The sequence below is a fragment of the Psammomys obesus genome, unplaced genomic scaffold (genome assembly GCF_907164565.1).
Source record: "Psammomys obesus unplaced genomic scaffold, mPsaObe1.curated_primary_1811, whole genome shotgun sequence".
Lineage (NCBI taxonomy): Eukaryota > Metazoa > Chordata > Mammalia > Rodentia > Muridae > Psammomys > Psammomys obesus.
The window spans coordinates 16,603,248-16,624,811 of NW_026596131.1; the positions used below are offsets into that span (position 1 = coordinate 16,603,248).

The 21,564-nt window shown below is 38.2% G+C and overlaps 1 protein-coding gene across 1 annotated transcript; it reads right to left on the reverse strand.

Moving 5' to 3' along the window:
• Window positions 1-14,776: 14,776 nt before the first annotated feature.
• Window positions 14,777-15,730, reverse strand: LOC129665631 (olfactory receptor 6C2-like). The gene has a single exon (XM_055592429.1). The coding sequence runs from the start codon at window positions 15,728-15,730 to the stop codon at window positions 14,777-14,779; it is 954 nt and encodes a 317-aa protein (XP_055448404.1).
• Window positions 15,731-21,564: the final 5,834 nt, after the last annotated feature.

Here is a 21,564-nt window from a genome sequence, read left to right on the forward strand (position 1 = left end):
AGGTGTAACTGGTTGATCCTAAGTTCATCTTTACCTCAGCCCTGATGACCCAGAATAGTATAAAATAGCATAAAAAAATAACTTACGCTTTGTTCTTAAAGAAGTTTCTCAGCCCAGATCTCCACAAAATTAGAGAAGTGTTCAAAGATGATCAGAGGAGAAACTGACAATACAAGTCTTTTAAAAACCTTTGACCGCTTCACCAAAGCCACAAGACAGTTTATGTCACATGTGGGAAATAGGGATGGAAGCCCACAAGGACACTTGTTAGCTATATCCCTGCTAGAGTTTATGCCAAAAGGAAGCAGAGAAAAGGAACTTGCAAGCATGAAGCCCAACTTGCATGAATGGTATTGTATTCTGCATCTCTGATGACTGCAAAACATTTAGGAGCCCTTAGGGACGGTGACTCCAGATGAAATGGATGTTGTCAGGAAAACCTGAGAGTCAAACAGAAGTAACTCTGAGGCTGGGGAAATCAATCCTTTAGAAAAAGCCATGGAGTATGGATGAACTATTAGGGAGTGAGCCTTGGATGTGAACAAAAGAGGGTTAAAAGGCCAGACAGCAGTACTTGGAGTGTACCTGAGAACAAGCTGGCTCCTACTCTATTTTTTGTGTCTGTGGTGAGTCGGCCGCATCCGGGTCTTCTGCTCTATCCTTTTGTTGGTAACTACATGTAACTTTCAGTGACAGCACCCTACAGGACCCCATGTGGTTGCCTCCCATTGAGCCTCCCCTGCAAGTGAGGGAATTAGCCTCAGGAAGGGATGAACTCTAACTGCACATCCAATACAAAGCATTCAGCCCTGAAACCATAAACACACAACCAACAGAAATGGACTAAACAGGTTTGATTCACGTTTGTACATTCTTACACATAGTTAAAAGAAAGAATTTGGAAGGAAAGAATTTGGGAAGGGATGGAAAAAGGCAAGGAAAGGGGAAAGTGATGTGATGTTTTGATTAACATGTATAAAGTAACTTTTAAATTAAAAAGTGGCTAGAGAGATATCATAGCAGTTAAAAGCACTGGGTATTGTTACAGAAGACACAGATTCCATTTCAGACACCACCCTGTAGCTCACTGTGTCCTGTAACTCCAGGCCTTTGGATCTGATGCCCCCTTCTGGCCTCTGCAGGTACTGTGCACAGATGAATGCGGGCAAAACATCCATACACATAAAAATAAAGCTTAAAAAAAAAAATGGAAGTCTCTACAGTGATGTCATATCCTTGAGACAGACAGCAGCCAGGGCCAGTTGAAATGAACTCATGCATGGAAGCAGCTGTGGCTCTCCACTGAGCCAGCCTGCTCAGGGTCAAAAGCAGCCTTATTCTGAGGTTAAAATAGCTCAGCATAGCTGTTCATCTAAAAACTGCGAAAACAGCGCCAATAGGTGATATTTCCTAGATGCTTTCTGTATTTGTGTTCTCTGTCTTTTGTATGTGTGAGAACTGTGGCATTGATACATCTTTTAAGTCTGTCTTTCAGATCACATGTTACAATCTGGAAGATAGATTTGCTTTATAAATCTCCATCTGCCTTAGGGGCTGGACTTGCAGTCTTCTCTCCCTACTTAACTAAAAGATACTTAAGGATGACAGCATATGTGGCATGCAAAATATGTTCTAGGTTGCTGCTTTTTGAGAAGTAGCCAGAGCTGAATGCATGCTATCATTAAAGAGATTTTTCTTTATTAATCTCTTAATTGTGTGGAGTGATTTCTCCCAGTGAAGGGCTATTAATTCTTGAGCAGCTGTATCTCCAGCTTTTTCAAAAAATGTTTTTGAGACAAGCTCTCCCATGTTCACTCAGGTAGCCTTGATCCCAGTCTGTTTCTCACCAGGGCAATGACCTTATTGTTCTCTTGATTAAACTAACTACATCTTAAATTAAAGGGCTGTACCACCACTCAGTTTTAAAATTACCCATTTGAGTCATATAGTCAATTGTCCATTGCAGTAACAGGGCAAAGATTTGCATATGGAGTACAGCTTCTGCCTTCAGCCTGGAATAGAAGGACTAGAGAGAAATAGTGTGAGAGAGAAATAGCGAAGAGCTCTGATGTCACCAATACGAAAAAGGCCCTGACTGTGGCAAGATGAGTGATTTTGTAATTTCCCAGCATATTTTAATTTATGTCAGGTGAATGAAGACAGCAGATTGGTGGGTGTACACTTTGGGGAGGTTAGCATGACCCAATGGATATTGAATTTCCAACTAGCAACTATCCTTGGCAGATATGTCTAATCTAGTTGCACAGTTAAGTCGACTCAGAGGGTTGAGACACAGGCCATTGGCTGTAGCTGTGTGTCAGGTCACAAAACTGCCTCTTTAATACTGGCAAGCTTCCTGCAGCCAGACACAGAGTAAATCTTCTGATGTTTTAATGCTAAAATGGGAAAGAGACTAGAGGTGAAATTTTATAGATAGAAATAATTTAAAATTGGTAAATATAAAGAAAACAAGCACATAAAGGTAAAGGCACAATGACACAAAGCCTTTGGACTTTATATGACGCCATTTTAAATGGTGAACCAATTATGAATATTCCTGTAATTATAATGGCTTTCTGCACCTTCTTTAAAAAAGAGGCTTTAGAAGGAAAATTAGAGAAATTTATAATTAAAAATGAGAAAAAAGGAAAAAATTTGAAAAATGGAAACAAACATTAGAAGTAAAATTAGAAAAATTTGTAAACAAAAAACTCAGATGGAGTCAGGAAACAAATAACTGGGCAAACTTCTATAAATCATCAGAAGTAATATTGCAGTTCAAGGAATGGTAGACACTGGAGCAGATTCCAGTCTACACTGGAATCCCACTGCCTTCCTTGTCACCTAAGGAATTGCTGATAATAGTGATTTATTTAAAAGACTGATTCTTCACAATTCTTTTACCAAAAAAAAAAAAAAAAAAAAAGACAGAGAAAGATTTGCTTTCACAGTGCCACATTTAACTACTCTATGCTAACCAAAAGGTACCACTGGAGTGTCTTGCCACAAGAAATGTTGAGTAGTCCTTTTTAATGCCAAAGATTTGTACAATAACCATTAAAAATAATTCATCCCTTTCCGGTGGCGACGATCCTCATAGAGAACATGCCACTCGCAAAGGATCTCCTTCATCCCTCTCCAGAAGAGAAGAAGAGAAAACACAAGAAAAAGAGTCTGGTGTAGAGCCCCAATTCCTACTTTATGGACGTGAAATGCACAGGATGCTGTAAAATCACCACAGTCTTTAGTCATGCACAGATGGTAGTGTGTGTTGGCTGCTCCACTGTTCTCTGTCAGCTACTCCTTCAGGAGAAAGCAACACTGGAAGCACTTGATTCAAGATGAGGGGGAGCCATCCCAATAAACACACTCTGGATATAAAAGTAATAATTCACACTCAATTTCTTCAATCCATAATTTCATTACATGGATGATATCTTACCAGCTGATTCAGATAAAAACACCTTGGGAAAATGTTTGATGAAGTAAAGAGAATTTTGCCTTGCTGGGAATTACAAATTGCTCCTGAAAAATACAAAGAAAAGATTCTATTAATTATCTAGGATATAAGATAGGTTTACAAAAGATTCAACCACAGAAAGTACAAATCAGGAGAGACCAATTAAGAACTTTTAATGATTTTCAAAATTGTTGAGAGATATTAATTGGGTAAGGCCCACAATTGGATTAATTACTCAAGAGCTAAATAATTTCTTTCAAACCTCACAAGGTGATAATGACTTAAATAGTACAAGAAAATTATCAACTGAGTCTGAAAAGAAATTGGGTCTGGTAGAAAAGAAATTACAAGATACATATATAGATTGTCTTGATCCAAAGATAGCTTGTATTGGAGTACAGAAATTATACTCCAATTTTTGGAATCCCTACGTTTTATACTAGTGCAAATAAATCAAGAAAGACAAGTTATAATTAAAAAAATAAGTAAGGTACTTATGATTCAGTTAAAAAAAAACCCAGTTATATACAATTCTTATGATGCTATTAGGCTTTCCAGAGCTTTTTAATATATTAATCGACTCTCAATATGCAGAAAAAGTTGTTTTACATATAGAGACTGCTGAAAATGCCCTACTTATTCTTTATATAATAAAACTTGATTGCAATACCTGCAAGGAGTAACCCAAGAAACAAAACTAACTTAAAAAATAACTCAAACAAAATTTGTCAAATGGATGTATTTTACTTTGCAGAGTTTAGAAAATTAAGTTATGTGCACCATACCATGGATACATATTCAGGATTGCAACGGGCAACTGCTTTAAATTCTGAAAAAGCTGATTTACTGTGCCAGAGGACCAGCAGCTGAGCAGAGAAAGCCATGAAAGCTAAGCAAATATCATAGGGATTTACCCTGGGAGGAATCTAGACTAGCTTAGAGGATTAGGCCAGAGTAATCACTGCTCAGTATTGTGTTATAAAGCTTATTAAGCAAATATAATAGTCCAGTTTCAACTATTTGGGTTCTAGTCAGGTTAAGAGAAAAACTGCAACACAATTTTAAAACAAACACTAACAGTAGGGCTCGGTCTGCCTAAAACCGAGGGGTGTGAGAGGCTTCAGAGCTGTAGCTCATCTTTCTGATCATCTCCATATACAGAGAGCGCTCTAGAGCATGGGGCCTCTCTGTTTGGAAGAAAGATCAGTAGTTGATGAAGGGTCAGATATAAGAGTCACTCTGAATTATTTTTTGTGGGAGTTGTCAATGTTTATTTAATTTGTACACACATACAATCATAGCTAACATTGGTCCACATTTTTCCTTGTGGAGTTTCTTTAGGTCTTTTGATGAAAGTTTGACTATATTTGTGCTTTTGTTCTTGACTTTCTTCTTCTTCTTTAACAAATATTGCACACTTCTTGATTGTTTTCACCTTGTGGTACAGAAATCATTTTGTGTCAGTGTGTGTACTATTTAATCATAATCCTATTAAGAATTTATAATCCAGCAACATGTCTGCTCTGGGAAGGAATCACATCCAAAGACCTTCTAGGCCTGTATGATCCAGACAGAATACAGACGTGCCCTGGATTATAGTATGATCTGGCTGGAATATTGATATGCTCTTAGCACACACCTTAAATCTATAACAATCAAGATAAGGCTAGTTTATAGAAGGGAAGTAGCCATGTTGGAAAGTGACATCTAATTGAGGGGCAGACAAAGTGATGGATTAGAGAAAGATTTGATAGAATGACTCAGAGATAAGCTATGCCCAACTCACACAAGAACAACACAGGAAAGAGAGGCTGCTTAAGAGTAAGAGAAAGGGTTGTGATGGCGTGTGTGTGTAGTAGTTTTACTGGGACAATTTTACAGAGACAGATTGCAGAAAGAAAAAGCTAGACACAGGTGAAGACAGAATGAGCCAGAGAATAAGAAGAAGCCAGAACATTAAAACATATTTCCAAAGTTAGTATGAGGCCAATCAGAGCAGTTCAGACAGAAGTGAGAGAAGGTGGATTGAATCAGTCAGCTTGGAAGATTAGATTTTATGGAGGTTAGAAGCTTCCAGGCCCAGGCCTAGGGATAGTAAGAACAAAGAAAGAAATATTCTGTAGCTCAAGCCATGTATTTGCACAGCTTGGGTGCAGCTCTCATCTTATCCCATCATCAGAGGAAATAAAAACTACATTTTCAAGAATTCCACATGGCTTTGGAATCAGCTTTTCTGTTATAAATTCTTGGGAATTTTCTTTGGTTTGTATTGGATTATGCTGTAAATTGAACATATCCAACATCTTTAAAATATATCATCTTAACGATGTTATTTTCTGTTGTTTAAAAGGGTAAAAGATATTATTCTATATAATTATTCATTTAGAAGGCTACAGTAAAGTATATGAAACTTTAAATGATGTGAAAAAATGTACAAAGACATAGAAAAAGGACTTTGGTATAGTTTAGTGACACAGAATATGTTGTAATGGCCACATAAAATATATCCCACTAAGTATGATATAAGTTAAAAAACAAAGAGTTAAAGTAAAATATGCTCTAGAATTAACAATGAGTCCGAGTGTGACAAAGATTGTGTATTAGCAGTAAGTTGGGATTTTCCACAGAAATCAACTAAAATTAAATCCTTATGGTGCACATCTACTCATTAATAATTTTTTATTAAATCATATCAGGAAGCTGAGGGCAAATGGGATACAGGAGGTTAATCATTATCTTTATCACCAGCCCAGCTTTAGCAAGGGAGTCCCAGCAGCTAGTGCTAGTCGGGCTGCCATTGTTCTCACTTTTTTCCTTATTTTTAAAAAGTTACTTATTTTTTTAAATAAATTACAGTTTATTCACTTTGTATCCCTGCTGTAGCGCTGTCCCAATTCCCTCCCAATCCCACCCTCCCTCCCTTATCTCCTCCCATGCCCCTCCCTCAGTCCACTGATAGGGGCTGTCTTCCTCCCCTTCCACCTGATCCTAGCCTATCAGGTCTCATCAGGACTGGCTGCCTTGTCTTCCTCTGTGCCCTGGCAAGGCTGCTCCCCCCTCAGGGGGAGGTGAACAAAGAGCCAGCCACTGAGTTCATGTCAGAGTCAGCCCCTGTTCCTCTTACTAGGGAACCACTGGGAGATTGAGCTGCTATGGGCTACATCTGTGCAGGGGTTCTAGGTTATCTCCATGAATGGTCCTTTGTTGAAGTATCAGTCTCAGCAAAGACCCCTGTGCCCAGATTTTTTGGATCTGTTGCTCGTGTTGTGGAGCTCCTGTCCTCTCCAGGTCTTCTTATTTATCTCCCATTTCTTTCATAATATTTCCTGCACGCTGCCCAAAGTTTGGCTATGAGTCTGCAGGGTTGAGTCTTTCAGAAGCCCTCTGTGGTAGGCTCCTGTCCTGTTCCCTGTTTTCTCCCTCTTCTGATGTCCATCCCATTTGTCTTTCTGAGTGAAGATTGAGCATCTTATCCAGGGTCCTCCTTCTTGCTTAGCTTCTTTAGGTGTACAGATTTTAGTATGTTTATTCTATATTGTATGTCTGATACCCACTTTTAAGTGAGTATATGCCATGTGTGTCTTTCTGTTTCTGGGATACCTTGGTCAGGATGGTCTTTTCCAGTTCCCACCATTTACCTGCAAATTTCATGACTTCCTTGTTTTAATTACTGAGTAGTATTCCATTGTGTAAATGCACCACAATTTCTGTATCCATTCCTCAGTTGAGGGACATCTGGGTTGTTTTCAGATTCTTTCTATTACAAATAAAGCTGCTACAAACATGGTAGAGCAAATTTTCTTGTTGTATACTTGAGCATATTTTGGATATGCCTAGGAGTAGTATAGCTGGATCTTGAGGAAGCATTATTTCTAATTGTCTGAGAAAGTGCCTGATTGATTTCCAAAGTGGTTGTATAAGTTTACATTCCCACCAGCAATGGAGGAAGGTTCCCTTTCTCCACATCCTCTCCAGCATGTGTTGTCCCTTGAGTTTTTGAATTAGCCATTCTGATGGGTGTAAGGTGAGATCTCAGGTTCATTTTGATTTATATTTCTTTGATGACTAAGGACGTTGAACATTTCTTTAACTGTTTCTCTGCCATTTGATATTCCTCTATTGAGAATTCTCTGTCGAGCTCTGTACCCCATTTTTAAATTGGATTACTTGATTTCTTGCTGTTTAACTTCTTGAATTCTTTATATATTCTTGATATTAGCCCTCTGTCAGATATAGGGTTGTTGAAGATTGTTTCTTAATCTGTAGGCAGTCATTTTGTTCTGACGACAGTGTCCTTTACAGAAGTTTTTCAGTTTCATGAAGCCCCATTTATTGATTGTTGATCTTAGAGCCTGTGCTGTTGGTGTTGTGTTCAGAAAGTTTTCTCCTGTGCCAATGAGGTCAAGGCTCTTCTTCACTTTTTCTTCTAAGAGGTTTAGTGTGTCTGGTTTTATGTTGAGGTCTTTGATCCACTAGGACTTTAGTTTTTTGCAGGGTGATAAATGTGGATCTATTTTTATTTTTCTACATGTAGACTTCCAGTTAGATCAGGACCATTTGCTGAAGATGCTATCTATTTTATATTGTATGGTTTTGGATTCTTTGTCAAAAATCAAGTATCTGTAGGTGTATGGGTTTATTTCTGAATCTTCAATTGATTCTATTGATCTCCAGTCTGTTTCTATGCCAGTACCATGCAATTTTTATTACTGCTGCTCTATAGTACAGTTTGAGATCAAAGATGGAGATACCTCCAGAAGATCTTTTATTATACAGGGTTACTTTAGCAATTCTGGGTTTTTTGTTTTTCCATATGAAATTGGGAATTTTTCTTTTAAGTTCTGTAAGAATTGTGTTGGTATTTGGATGGAAATTGCATTGAATCTGTAGGTTGCTTTTGGCAGGATGGCCATTTTCACAATGTTAATTCTACCGATCCATGAGATCTTTCCACCTTCTGATTTCTTCTCTTCTTAAATTTCTTTCTTCAGAGACTTGAAATTTTTTTTTTTCATACAGATCTTTCACTTGCTTGATTAGAGTCACACCAAGGTACTTTTGTTACTTGTGGTTATTGTAAAGGGTGTTGTTCCTCTAATTTCTTTCATTTGTCTCATTTGTCTTTTGTGTAGAGGAGGGCTTCTGATTTTTTTGAGTTAATTTTGTATCCAGACATTTTGCTGAAGGTATTTATCAGCTGAAGGAGTTCTTTGGTTGAATTTTTTGGACTCACTCATGTATACTATCATATCATCTGCAAATAGTGATACTTTGACTTCTTCCTTTCCTATTTGTATCCCCTATTTGATCCTTTAGTTGTCTTATTGCTCTAGGTAGGACTTCAAGCACTATGTTGAAGAGATATGGAGAGTGTGGGCAGCCTTGCCTTGTCCCTCACATCAGTGGGATTGATTTAAGTTTCTCTCTGTTGAGTTCGATATTGGGTATAGGCTTGCTGTATATTGTCTTTACTATGTTTAGGTATGTGCCTTGTAGCCCTGATTTCTCCATGAGTTTAAACATGAGTGAGTGTTGGATTTCGGCAAATGCTTTTTCGGTGTCTAAGGAGATGATCATTTTTTTTCTTTCAGTTTGTTTATATGGTGGATTACATTGATGGATTTCTATACACTGAACCACCCCTGCATCCTTGGGATGAAGCCTACTTGGTCGTGGTGGATGATATCTTTGACGTGTTCTTGGATTCGGTTTGCGAATATTTTGAGTATTTTTGTGTCAGCATTCATAAACAAGATTGCTATGACATTCTCTTTCTTTCTTGGGCTTTTTACTATTTCTGTTATTGTTGGGGTCTAGTTTTAGACCATATGATATGATATGATACAAGGGATTGTTTCAATCTTCTGGTGTCTGTTGAGGCTTGCTTTGTGACTAACTATATGGTCAGTTTTGGGAAGGTTCCATGAGGTGCTGAGAAGAAGGTATATTTTTTTTTGTTTGGGTAAAAAGTCCTGTAGAATTTATTATGTCCACTTGATTTAAGATTTATTTCTCTATTTAGCTTCTGTTTCAATGATCTGTCCCTTGGTGAGAGTGGGGTGTTGAAGTCTCCTAATATTAAGGTGTTGTGATTGATGTGTGATTTAAGCTTTAAAAAAGTTTCTTTTACAAATGCAGGAGGCTTTGTGTTTGCTTCATAGATATTCAAGATTGTGATGTCCTCCTGGTGGATTTTTCTTTTGATGAGAATGAAATGCCCCTCCTCATCTTTTTAAATTAATTTTGATTGAAAGTCTATTTTATTAGATATTAGGGTGGCTACTCTAGCTTTCTTCTTGGCTCCATTTGTTTGGAAAACATTTTTACAGCCCTTTACTTTGTGAGGTAGTGTCTATCTTTGTTTCAGATCGAAGAGTTTAAGTTAGCCTGAGTATAACTCCATTTTGAAATAAAGATCTTGACTGGGAACTGAATTCAGGTACCAGAAATTCACAGAATGTACACTTGGCAGAGAACAAAGTTAACTCTCCTAGCAACAGCCTCCAGGAGATATAACGAATAAATGCTTCATAGAAAATAGAGACAATCTCCCTGGCAATAATCAATGAGAATCAGTTGGGAATCGGGTGGGAAAATTCTCCCCAATGTTTCAGATATGGCTTAGAAAAATAGTCATTGTGATTATATGCCTTAGCCATTGTAATTGTGTACCTTAGAAAAGGTCACCCCACCCTGCTAAACTCCACCCAATTCTGTAACACCAAAGCTTGTGCCCCCCTGCTTGCTGCCATGGAAACCCCCTGCTCACAGACTTTCCCTTTAAAAATCTTGTTCACTCAGAGCTCGGGGTCCCACTTCTCTACTGCTGTGTCAGTGAGACTTGGGTCCCGAGTTCGATTGCTCCCGTAATAAAGCTCTCTTGCTAGAGCATCGAGTCGTCTCCTGATTGTCTCTGAGGGTCCCGTGAACCTGGCATTATAAGATGTGTATTTCTTGAATGCAGCAGAATATTGAATTTTGTTTCCACATCCATTCTGTTAGTCTGTGTCTTTTTATTAAAGAGTCAAGTCCATTGATGTTGATAGACATTAGTGAGCAATGATTCCTTTTATTGTGGAGTTGGTGGTGATTGTGTGTGTATTTGTTTTCTTTTGATTTTTTGTTTTGAGGTTATCTATGTCCTGTGTTTTCTTGGCTGTAGTTGATTTCGTTAGATTGGAGTTTTTTTTTTTTCTAGTATCTTCTGTAGGGCTGGGTTGCTGTGTAGATATTGTTTAAGTTTAGTTTTGTCATGGAATATTTTGTTTTATCCATCTAAGTTGATTGAAAGCTTTGCTGGATAGAGTAGTCTGGGTTGCCATCTGTGGTCTCTTAGAGTCTGCATTACATCTGCCCAAGTCCATCTGGCTTTCATAGTCTCTGTTGTGATTTTGATAGGTCTGCCTTTATATGTTTCTGGTCTTTTTTCCTTGCTGCTTTTAATATTTTTTTCTTCTGTAGATTTAATGTTTTGATTATTATGTGATGGGAGGAATTTCTTTTCTGATCTAGGCTATTTGTTGGTCAGTAGGCCTGTTGTATGTTTAAGGACATTTCTTTCTTAAGGTTGTGGTAATTTTCTTCTATAATTTTTTTTGAAAATATTTTCTGGACCTTGGAGCCTGGAATCAACTCTTTTTATCTATTCCTGTTATTCTTAGGTTTTGTCTCTTCATGGTGTTCTTGATTTCTTGGATGTTTCGTGTCAGGAACCTTTCTGATTTTATGTTTTCTTTGAGAGATGTACTGATTTCTGCAAGTGTATCTTCAGTGTCTGAGATTCTCCTTTCCATCTCTTGTATTCTATTGGTGATGCTTACCTTTGTGGTTCCTGACCTCTTCTCTAAGTTCTCCAACTCCAAGGGTTTCTCTGTTTGTGTTTTCTTTATTGATTCTAATTCTGTTTTCATATCTTGCATCATTTTCTTCAACTGTTAGAATGTGGATTCCTGTCTGCCCATGATTGCCTCTATTCTTTTGTTCATTTCCTCTTTATGTGCCTGGAATAACTACATAATTATAGATTTAAGATCAGTTTCCTGTGTTTTAGCTGCAATAGAATATCCATTGATTTTTGGAGATTTTGGTCAAACCATGATGTTCTGGTTTTTGTTGATTGTGTTCTTACTCCGGCCTTTAGCTCTCTGGTTGTCTGTAGCCTTTACTGATTGTTCCCGGAGCCTGCACTTCAGACTGGGTCCACCTGTTTCTGGAGTCTGGAATACTCTCTGCTGGATTCACTGTCTCTGCGGTTCACTGTGATCCAGGTATGCCCAGTAGCTGGGGTGCAGGCAGAAAGGTCTCCAAGCATAAAGCTTCCCCAGTGTACCATAGGCTTCTTTAAGATGGCAGTCATTGGGATTTGGGTCTAGCACCTGGCTCATCTCTGCTGGGTTCACTCGCTGTACTGGGCTCGTTGTTTCTGACCCTGGTGTGCCAAGCTGCTGGGGAGTAGGCAGAAAGATCTCCAAGCCTAGAGTTGCTCTAGTGCCCCACTGACTTCCTAGAGATGGTAGACAATGGGACTTGAGTCCAGTGCCTAGCTCAGCTCCACTGTGCTTTCTTTTTGTGCTGTGCTCTGACGCAGGTGAGTCAGGCAGCTGGAGAGCTGGCAGAATGGATCCTCGCCTTCCCCCACAGTACCAGAAGGCATCCCCTCCACAGGATGGTGAGAGTGGGCTCCTGGGTTTGGAACCAGGAGCACTGGTACCCAGAAGGTGTGACTGTGAGAGTGGGTGCCTGGGTTTGGAGCCTCATCTTCAGTACAGGAAGGTATTCACTTCAGAGGCAGTGAAAGTGAGCACCCAAGCCGCCAGTACCAGGAAGGTGTCCACAGATGGAGGGCTTGGGCGGGTGGGCTAGTGCTGCAGCCGGACAGCAGTGCCGGACAGGAGTCTGGGAATTTTCCCCAGTATTAGCCAGGTGGCCAGAAGATGGACCTTCGTATATCCTCGTGGATTCTCTTCTCACCTGAGAAACACAGATGTCAGGTTTTGGGGTCCACAGTATGGCCTGCCCGTCATCCAGCTCTCACTGTTGAGCTACTTGCTGTTCAGATACCCTGTGGGGTTGGCACGGCCATCTTGGATCTCCCCGGTCATGGTGTTTTATTACAGCGATGGAAAAGCAATAAATATAGTGGGAGATTCTATATCATGGAGAAGGCTTCACCACAGGGACATATTTATTTCAACCCTGCTGCACTTTCCTTAGAGAACTTGATAAAAATTCAAATAGTAAAGGAAAATATTTTGGGAAATTTCAGGATCCTCCAGGAACTTCCAATGTAATCTAATTATTTTAATATTTGAAGAATCAGAGCAGGAACTATTCATCACTGGGACATACAGGCTGGGTGTGTATGAATCATATCTGGAAAACAGAGACCCAGGGATGTACTTCTATTAGTTTGTCTACCTAATCTATCACCACCTTTACCAGAGATTCCTAGAAAGACAAAAATGTGTGAGTAGTAGAAATTAAGGCTTTAAGGCAGAGTATAGTGGTTGAGACTGGATATGGGGAAATGAATGTATAGCTGGAATGGCTCAAATGTTCTGTCAGCTCATTAAATGAAAGTGAATTTTATTCTTGTTCAGCAGGAGATCAGAAGTTAGAGTAACTCATTCCCTCTCAGAAGACTCTCAGATGCCTCAGGGATGGAATTGTCCTCCAGGTTGTGATGGGCCTGGAAAGCATTATGAAGCAGAGAACTTTCTAAGCATTGATTTCATTTTGTATTGGCCATCTACTGCTGGGAACAGGGTCTGCTTTTAAGGATTGTTTGTAAAGCCGGGCACAGTGGTGCACAGCTGTAATACCAGAATTCTGGGAGGCAGAGGCAGGCAGATCTCTGAGAGCTTGAGGACAGCTTGGTCTACAAAACAAAGGGAGTCCAGCACAGCCAAAGCCATCATACAGAGACAGGAAGCCACATTCAAACAGATGAAGGAAATGGTACAAGACATAAAAATAGAATTAGAATAAATAAAGAAAACACAAACAGAGAAAACTCTGGAGCTGGAGAACTTAGAGAAAAGATCAGGAACCACAAAGGTAAGCATCACCAACAGAATACAAGAGATGGAAGAGAGAATCTCAGGCACTGAAGATGCACTTGCAGAAATGGATACTTCTCTCAAAGAAAAAGAACCTGGAGCCCTTCTTTTTCCCAACACATTCCCTTCCTTCTTTCATGACATTCTCCTTTCCCCCCTCTCCCTTTTCCTCTTCCTCCTTCTAGTTCTTCATAATTCACTGAGTTTAGTTAGAGTAGCTGACATGAATATGGATGTGGGATTATTTTTCTGGGTGATGGACAATTTACTGGTAACACTCTCTGAAGAAAAATGACTCCCAGGCCCTCAATAGTCAGTAACTGTTAGTAACTCCTCAGTCAGTGGAGGGGCCTTATGGTCTTCCCTCTTCCATGCTGGAATGCTGATGATTTCTGTTTTTTGCAGGCAACCACAGCTGCTGTGAGCTCACGAGTGTCCAGAAGGCAGTATTTCACAGCATTTTTCTCTATCGTCTAGCCTTAGTTTTTTCATATTCCCTTTTCTTTTGTGATTTTTTTTTTGAGCATCAGGTGGTGGTGATAAATGTCTTCTGTAGGGCTGGTCACTCAACAGATATTCTCAGCACTTTTACTATGAGTCTTTGACCCATTCAAAAGGAGCTACTCATCCAGGCAGTCCTGATGGGACCTGATAGGCTGGGGTGAGATAGTAAGGGAGGAGGACTTCCTGTATCAGTAGACTAGGGGAGAGAAATAGGGGAGGAAGAGGGACCAGGAGGAGATGAAGGAGGTGGCAACAACTGGAATACAAAGTGAACAAGGTTATATCATCTAGTTATGTTGGGTAGCCAAGAGCAGGGGCAATAACCTGCACTGTTTCCAAGGTCCTTGAGGCTTCACTAATGAAAAAGACATAGAGAGGTATCCCATGAATGGCCCTGGAATTTTTATTTTGTAATCTGTAACTTCCGAGAACTACCCAATCTACCCAATCAGAGTATCACTGTTCAAACTACTTTAAAATATTTTAATTAGCTTATAAAGTAGTGAGCTTTTTATAGTACTTTTTACACATCATTTGTTGTAGTTAATCTTCCTCTTATGAGCTTCTCTCCCTAACCCTAGTCCCCTTTCTCACTTAGGCCTCACAGCATTCATTACCTCTATTTACATCTCACATGTGTTCTTCTGTTTCTTTCTCAAAACTTCTTGAGAAAGTTCATCCAAATACAGATTTAATCAAGAAGACACAAACACATATGGACTTCAATGGTTTATGCTTAACTAATATTTTATTTCTACATTTGTACATTCTCTTTCTTCATTGAGATCATGGCAATTTTTTTGAAGGAATCACTGAAGGCTTGCCTAACTTGCTTATTTCTCAGAGTGTAAATGAATGGGTTCAACATGGGAACAACTGATGTCATCAGAACTGCTACACCTTTATTGATAGCCACAGATTCCTTTGCTGAAGGGTTGATGTAAATGAAAATACAGCTTCCATAAGTGATTGAAACTACAATCATGTGAGAAGAACAAGTGGAGAAGGCCTTTTTCCTCTGCTGGGGAGAGGGGAATCTTAGGATGGTCTTGATGATGCGTATGTAGGACAGAACAACACACACCAGGGTCAGAATGAAGGTTAGCACTGCACAGACAATCACCAGCTGCTCTATAAGCCAAGTGTCTGAGCATGAAATCTTCAAGATGGGAGATGCATCGCAGAAGAAATAATCAATAACATTTGACTCACAGAATTTCAAATTTAGGAACAGGGTAAGTGGTGGGAGTATGATCAACAAGCCAGCTGCCCAGCAGCAGAGAACAAGCTTCTGACACATCTTGCTGCTCATGATGGTTACATAGTGCAGTGGTTTGCAGATGGCCACATAGCGGTCATAGGACATAATGGCCAGAAGAAAAAACTCAGTTACTCCAAAAACATCAGTAAAAAACACTTGAATGACACAAACATTATAAGGAATTGACCTGTCTCCTGTTGCTATGTTGTACAAATATCTAGGAATACAAGCAGATGTAAATGAAATTTCTAATATGGAGAAATTTTGTAGAAAAAAGTACATGGGTGTCTTAAGGTGGGAGTCCAGTACAGTGAGGAATATGATAGTCAGATTTCCGGTTACACTCAACATGTAGGCAAAAAACAGGAACAGGAAAACTGGAATCTGGAGCTGAGGGTCATCTGTTAGTCCCAACAGAATGAAGGTGCTTATCGTGTTGTTTTTCATCACTGATTACCGAATTACTCAGTCCTCACGTAAAATCTGTAGATGTCTTACTTGAAAAGCAGCAACTCCAGATAGCAGCAAACAGTGACTTATTCATATGTAGTTTCTTCTACAAGTGGTAGCTGATACTGTTGGTATTCTTATGAGCTTGCTCAATAATTTACTTTAGTTGATTGGTTTGACAGTTTGCGATATATTTTAAAGATAAACTTAAATGTTATGATATTCATATTCTTCATTTTTGTACTTGTAATCTGTACCTAATTGGATTTTCATGTGGTGTTAGATTCAAATCACAATGTATTCTGATTCAATAAAATTATTGTCTTTATATGTCTAACATTTCTTTTGTATTTGAAAGGTGCACGTTCAAATGCCATCATGCCTTTCCTAGAATATTATCCTCTATAAAATGTAAACATGTAACAACTCATCTGAATCCCATGAACAGGTCTGTTGCTTCAGCTGTAACTTGTAGTTTATATTTACCACGATGATTAAGCATGCATTTATGAAGTATGTCTTCTGTTTTAGGTTGGAACCTCTACGTTGCTTTGTAGCATCTCTACATCACTTTTATATTTCTCTGTTAGTGTGTAATTCATACTCACTGTTTACTGGGATACACAATTGACTACATAAAAATGTTTTTCCAAGCTGAGAAAAGAAAACATAAGTTCTTTATTCTTTCAGTGTTTTGAGTATGGGAAATATTTTAGCAACTTACCACTACCATCAAGTTTAAAATGCCACACATGTTTTCTATGTACCGACTCTGAATAACTACTTATTTTTGATGTTTAGTTTGAATGTCCCTTTACTAAAAGTTGCCTAAAACTCTCTTGTCTTCATTACTCATTGTGTTCCTGTGTCAGGTTATTCTATGTCACCACTTGAAAAAGTAAGCTTCTCGAAATCAGGGACTGTTCTATTTTCTTAACCCAGAGAGCAACCCAAACCAACACACACACACACACACACACACACACACACACACACACACACACGTGTGCAAACCGCTGCGCTGTGTAACTGTAATGAGCAGCAAGGTGTGTCAGGTCTTTCTGCTTTCATGGTATGCATGTCACTCATTGATCCACTAACTTAGTTCCTGTCATTGACTGTAACTTTAAAAATTTTGTATGTTTCTGTATTCAGTCTTGAGATTTTCTTTTTGTATTTAAATGATTTACTAGTGAATAAAGTCATTACTATTTCACAAGCTGCTCAAAATGCAAAGTAGCTTCTCTTCCGTGCATTAGCTGTCATTATAACTTTGTTACTGACAATTTTAGCTTTCTTGACACATCTGTCATAATATATTCAAGTCAGAAGTCAAGGAATTCAGATACATTAATACATAATTTTCACATGCTATTTACATAACATACAGCAAATATTTTTGTATTGCCGTTAACACACTTCAGTCCATTTAATTTAACATACTACATTTGTGGCAAAAGTTAAGAACTCTCTCTAGTTTTGTAAACTGTTAGATTTCAAAGTTTCACCCATATTAAAGTAACATGAACATATGCTAAACTTTAAAATAATTTCTTATATGCTATTTGGATCTCTTTATTTTTAACTGTTAAAGTGTCTCCAAAGTGTGGTTTTACAGTTTTATAATTCTTACAAATGTACCTTCAATAACAATAGCTACATTTATATACTTCGTGCTCCAGAATATTGTCTATGAACTTTACATTACTTTCCCTTGAATTAACGCTGTCGTTAATTCAATTAGTGTCACATTAATAGCATTCAAATCAATACGTTAAATATACCTTTTTTCAAGATTAATTATTTTTTTTTTTACACAGTCTCATTATGTAGGCCTGGTTGGCCTGAAACTTACTATCTAGACTGGGCTGGCTTTAAACTTGCAGAGATCTGCCTGCTTCTGTGTTCTAAGTCCTGGGATTAATGGTATGTAGCACCATTCCTTTTCTTTCTCTTCAAGATTTTTGGTAGTTTTCGTTGGTTATAATTTTTGTTCTATGAGGTTTTCATTCATAAAGTTATATCATGTAATGGTCAGCTTTTCAGTTTCCATTTAAAGCTTTCACCACCATTTTCTACAGGTTTTCACCTTGTATTTTTTATTCATGTTTCTTCAATGGATATTTTAATAATATATAAAAATAAGAGTTAAGGGCTTCCTAATTTTTGGTTTCAAGTAATAGTTTCTCTGTTGGTTTTCTCAGGTGACACTTTGTTTCATGAGCACACTGAATGAAGAGTGGTTTAGTTTCTGAATGTCCATCTCCAAGTGTTTGAGTTACTCTTAAGATGAAGAGAATTCAATTTTGTTTCCATTTACCTAAGGAAACTAGCATATTATGTGAGCAGTTGTCCTTTTGCCTTTAATAAAATGGTCACTGGCTCAAGAGATGGGTACACCCTCCCTTAATTATACAGCAGGTTTACCATCAACAGGAAGGAGAGCCATGATATTCCCAGGAATTATAGAGACTGAATGATTTTAATAAACTTGGTGCCCTCTTTTTAGCCTCCCTCCTGTTGTCAACCCATGTCTTCTGAGTGTCTACTCCAGGAGTTAATTTGTGGTGTCTTGTTTATGTCTACACTGCTGTGTGATAGCCATGGCTATAAAATAACCTTCATTCACTTCATTAAAGCAGAAATCTTAGCTTTTAAGAGCCTTAGAAAATAATTGTATTTCCCAAAGAGATTTTTTATTAAAAAATTTCAGAAAGCCAAAATTTTTTCCACATCAAGATAAATTATTATGTTGGATGATTTTTAATCACGCATCTTTCCCCTTTAAACAGGGGAGTGTGGTTATGAAATCACAGTAACTGGCCATCTATACATTTACATTGTATTTATACTTTGATAAAAGTAGCGCCATTAAAACACAACTTGAGCTAAGTGTGCATCTTTATGTAACATTTATATAAATAATTACAGTTGATTTTGATATGTCAGGTTTAATATACTCACCAGAAAAATCATCACCAAATGTGAAGTTGAATAAAATAGCCTTGTACTTGCTCTTCTGAGAGCTAACATTAGGTTCAGTTGATTCTTTAACAAGAGTCCAGAAGTCTGTTTTGGTACAAAGAACCTACCAGCAAAGGCTCATGTGGAACTTTCTAGTTTTAGTTGTACCAATTCCCACTTTCTCTCTCATGCTGAGGGAAGGCCTAGCCCTACAAACCTTCCAAACATTTCATTTCCAATACACTAGATGGATTTTCTAATCAGGATTTGGTTCCCTTTTATCCTAGGCAGGTATTCTAGATTTCTTTTGGTTAAAAATAAAATATAACTGCAAATACTGTCTTCATTTTTTTTTTTTAAACATCGACATGATATTTTCTTTGGATAGGATTTTTAAATCAAATTTGCATTTGATTTACTTTTAAGCCTGAAACTAAATAAATAAATATCAAATTTGCATTTGATTTACTTTTTAAGCCTGAAACTAAATAAATAACTATCTGCGTCCTCAGTGACCTATGTTCAGACATCACTAATGAGTCTCTATAATGAACTTGGGCAAAAATCCTGAAAGATGCTGCAGTGGGGGCAGTGTCATTAGAGACACAAAGATGCAACCATAGCAACAGTTACAGACCAAGACACAAGGAAAAAAATCTCAGATGGTCAAGAACCACTGGCATCTCCTGTGTTTTTCTCCTTACCATGAATGAAAGGTGAAAGAATAAAAGGCTATTGCAACTAATGTTTTTCTCAGGCATTAATGATAAAACAAAAACACTGAAAAACTTGAAGCAAGTTTTCTTTTAATATCTGGAAGTAAATGACAGTGTGAATTTTTAAATATTACTTCTGTTATTTGTAGTTGGAACTTGCTCTTTTCACTTAATTACATAAACTTTAATTGAAGCAATGGCAATAAAGATATATTGTAATGCATATCATATACTCTTATTATCCATTTATATTTTAAATCACTCCTAGTTTTTCTCATTTTTACTAGTCCTTTGAGAATTTTTTTAATAGTTTTTATTTTTTTATATTAGTCACAGGTTACTTACTTTGTATCCCAAGCATAGCCCCCTCTCTCATTCCCTCCCAATCCCGCCCTCTCTCCCTCATCTCCTCCCTGCCCCTTTCCAAGTCCACTGATAGGGGAGGTCCTCCTCCACTTCTATCTGACCCCTAGCTTATCAGGTATCTTCAGGACTGGCTGCAATGTCCTCCTCTGTGGCTTAGCAAGGCTGTTCCTCCCTTAGGGGAGGGGGAGGTCAAAGAGCCCACCATTGAATTCATGTCAGAAATAGTCCCTGTTTTCCTTACTAGGGTACCCACTTGGATACTGAGCTACCATGGGCTACATCCAAGCAGGGGTTATAGGTTATATCCATATGTGGTTCTTGTTTGCAGAAAGTCTCTTAGAGGACCCCCATGTCCTGATATATTTGGTCCTTGTGGAGTTTCTGTCCTCTCCAGGTCATACTAACTGCCCCTTCCTTCATATGATTCCCTGCACTCTGCTGAAGGTTTGGTTATGAGTCTTAGTAGCTGCTTTGATACACTGCTAGGTAGAGTCTTTCAGAGGCCCTCTGTGGTAGGCTCCTGTCCTGTTACTTGTTTTCTCCTACTTCCTATGTCCATCCCATTTGTCTTTCTAAGTGAGGATTGATCATCTTATCCCGGGTCTTGTTTATCTTTTTTAGGTGTACAGACTTTAGTATGTTTATCTTTGAGAATTTTGTAGTTTATTTCAATTACACTCACTCCTTCTTCCCCTTCCATGACCACCCAACTTTGTGGTTTTTTTTAAAACTTATCAGCATAATTTAGGGTGCCCCATATGCTCTTGGATGTGTGACCTTCATTGGAGGGTGGTAAGCCTGCTAAGAGCTGAACCCTTAAAGGAAACTAACTTTCCATGCTGGAATTCTCTCCACTTAAGCCTGCATAAGTCTTGTAATACTCTATCAACTACTTTGAATTTATATATACAACTCTCATGATGAATCCAGGAAACACCATTTCCTTGTAGTCATCTACCACCTAAGGATCTTAAAATCTTTCCATCCCTACTTCAAAAATGATGCCTGAGATTTGGAAAAATGGGGTATGATACAGGTGTTTTGCTTAGGGTGAGCATTCCATAGCCTCTTATCATGTGCACTTTGATCAACTGTGGGTCTCTGTGTTAATTTCCATCCATTTGGAATAAGGATTGACTGATGTGCTAATCCATGCATATAACAACAAGTCATTAAGAGCCAATATAATACTATATTCTTTCACTTATTTATTAAAACTTTATTTAAAATAACTTTCAAGTAAGAAAGTCATACATCAAAAATAACTAGACCTAAAGTCTATACATTTCAATGAGTAGCCATAAGAGTAGCCATTCTGACTCTATAAAGTTTCACCTTGGACTTTATACTTTATTACTAAATATGTTTTTATGTACTTATCCACCACTAAAAAAGGAATCAGCCATGGTAGAGTTACATCTAGAAGAACAATTTAGTAGAGTAATAGTATTAGATTGACCTTTATGGCCTGTCTACCCACATATTTTTTTGACCCTTGTTGACCTGTCTACCCACAGAATTTTGGGCCTAATAACAGGTACAGGTTTGACTTGTAGACCTAAATTCACGTGGAAAATGTTGGTTACTACCTTCAACTTGTGCCACTGTTGTACTAGTGGGAGGTGTTGACATGGTGGTCACTGTTGTGGCTTGTTGAGTTCATAGCTTGGTCAGATTGGTGACCCCATTTCTCCTCTAGTAGAATGCGTAGCTCCTCCCTACACTAGGAAATCTTACTAGATGAAGTTTCCGGGTGTATACCATATTGATTTCTCTAACCCAGAT

What these genes read in the sequence shown, in the direction of transcription:
- LOC129665631 (XM_055592429.1), bottom strand. Translation starts at nt 15,730, where the DNA reads ATGAAAAACAACACGATAAGCACCTTCATTCTGTTGGGACTAACAGAT.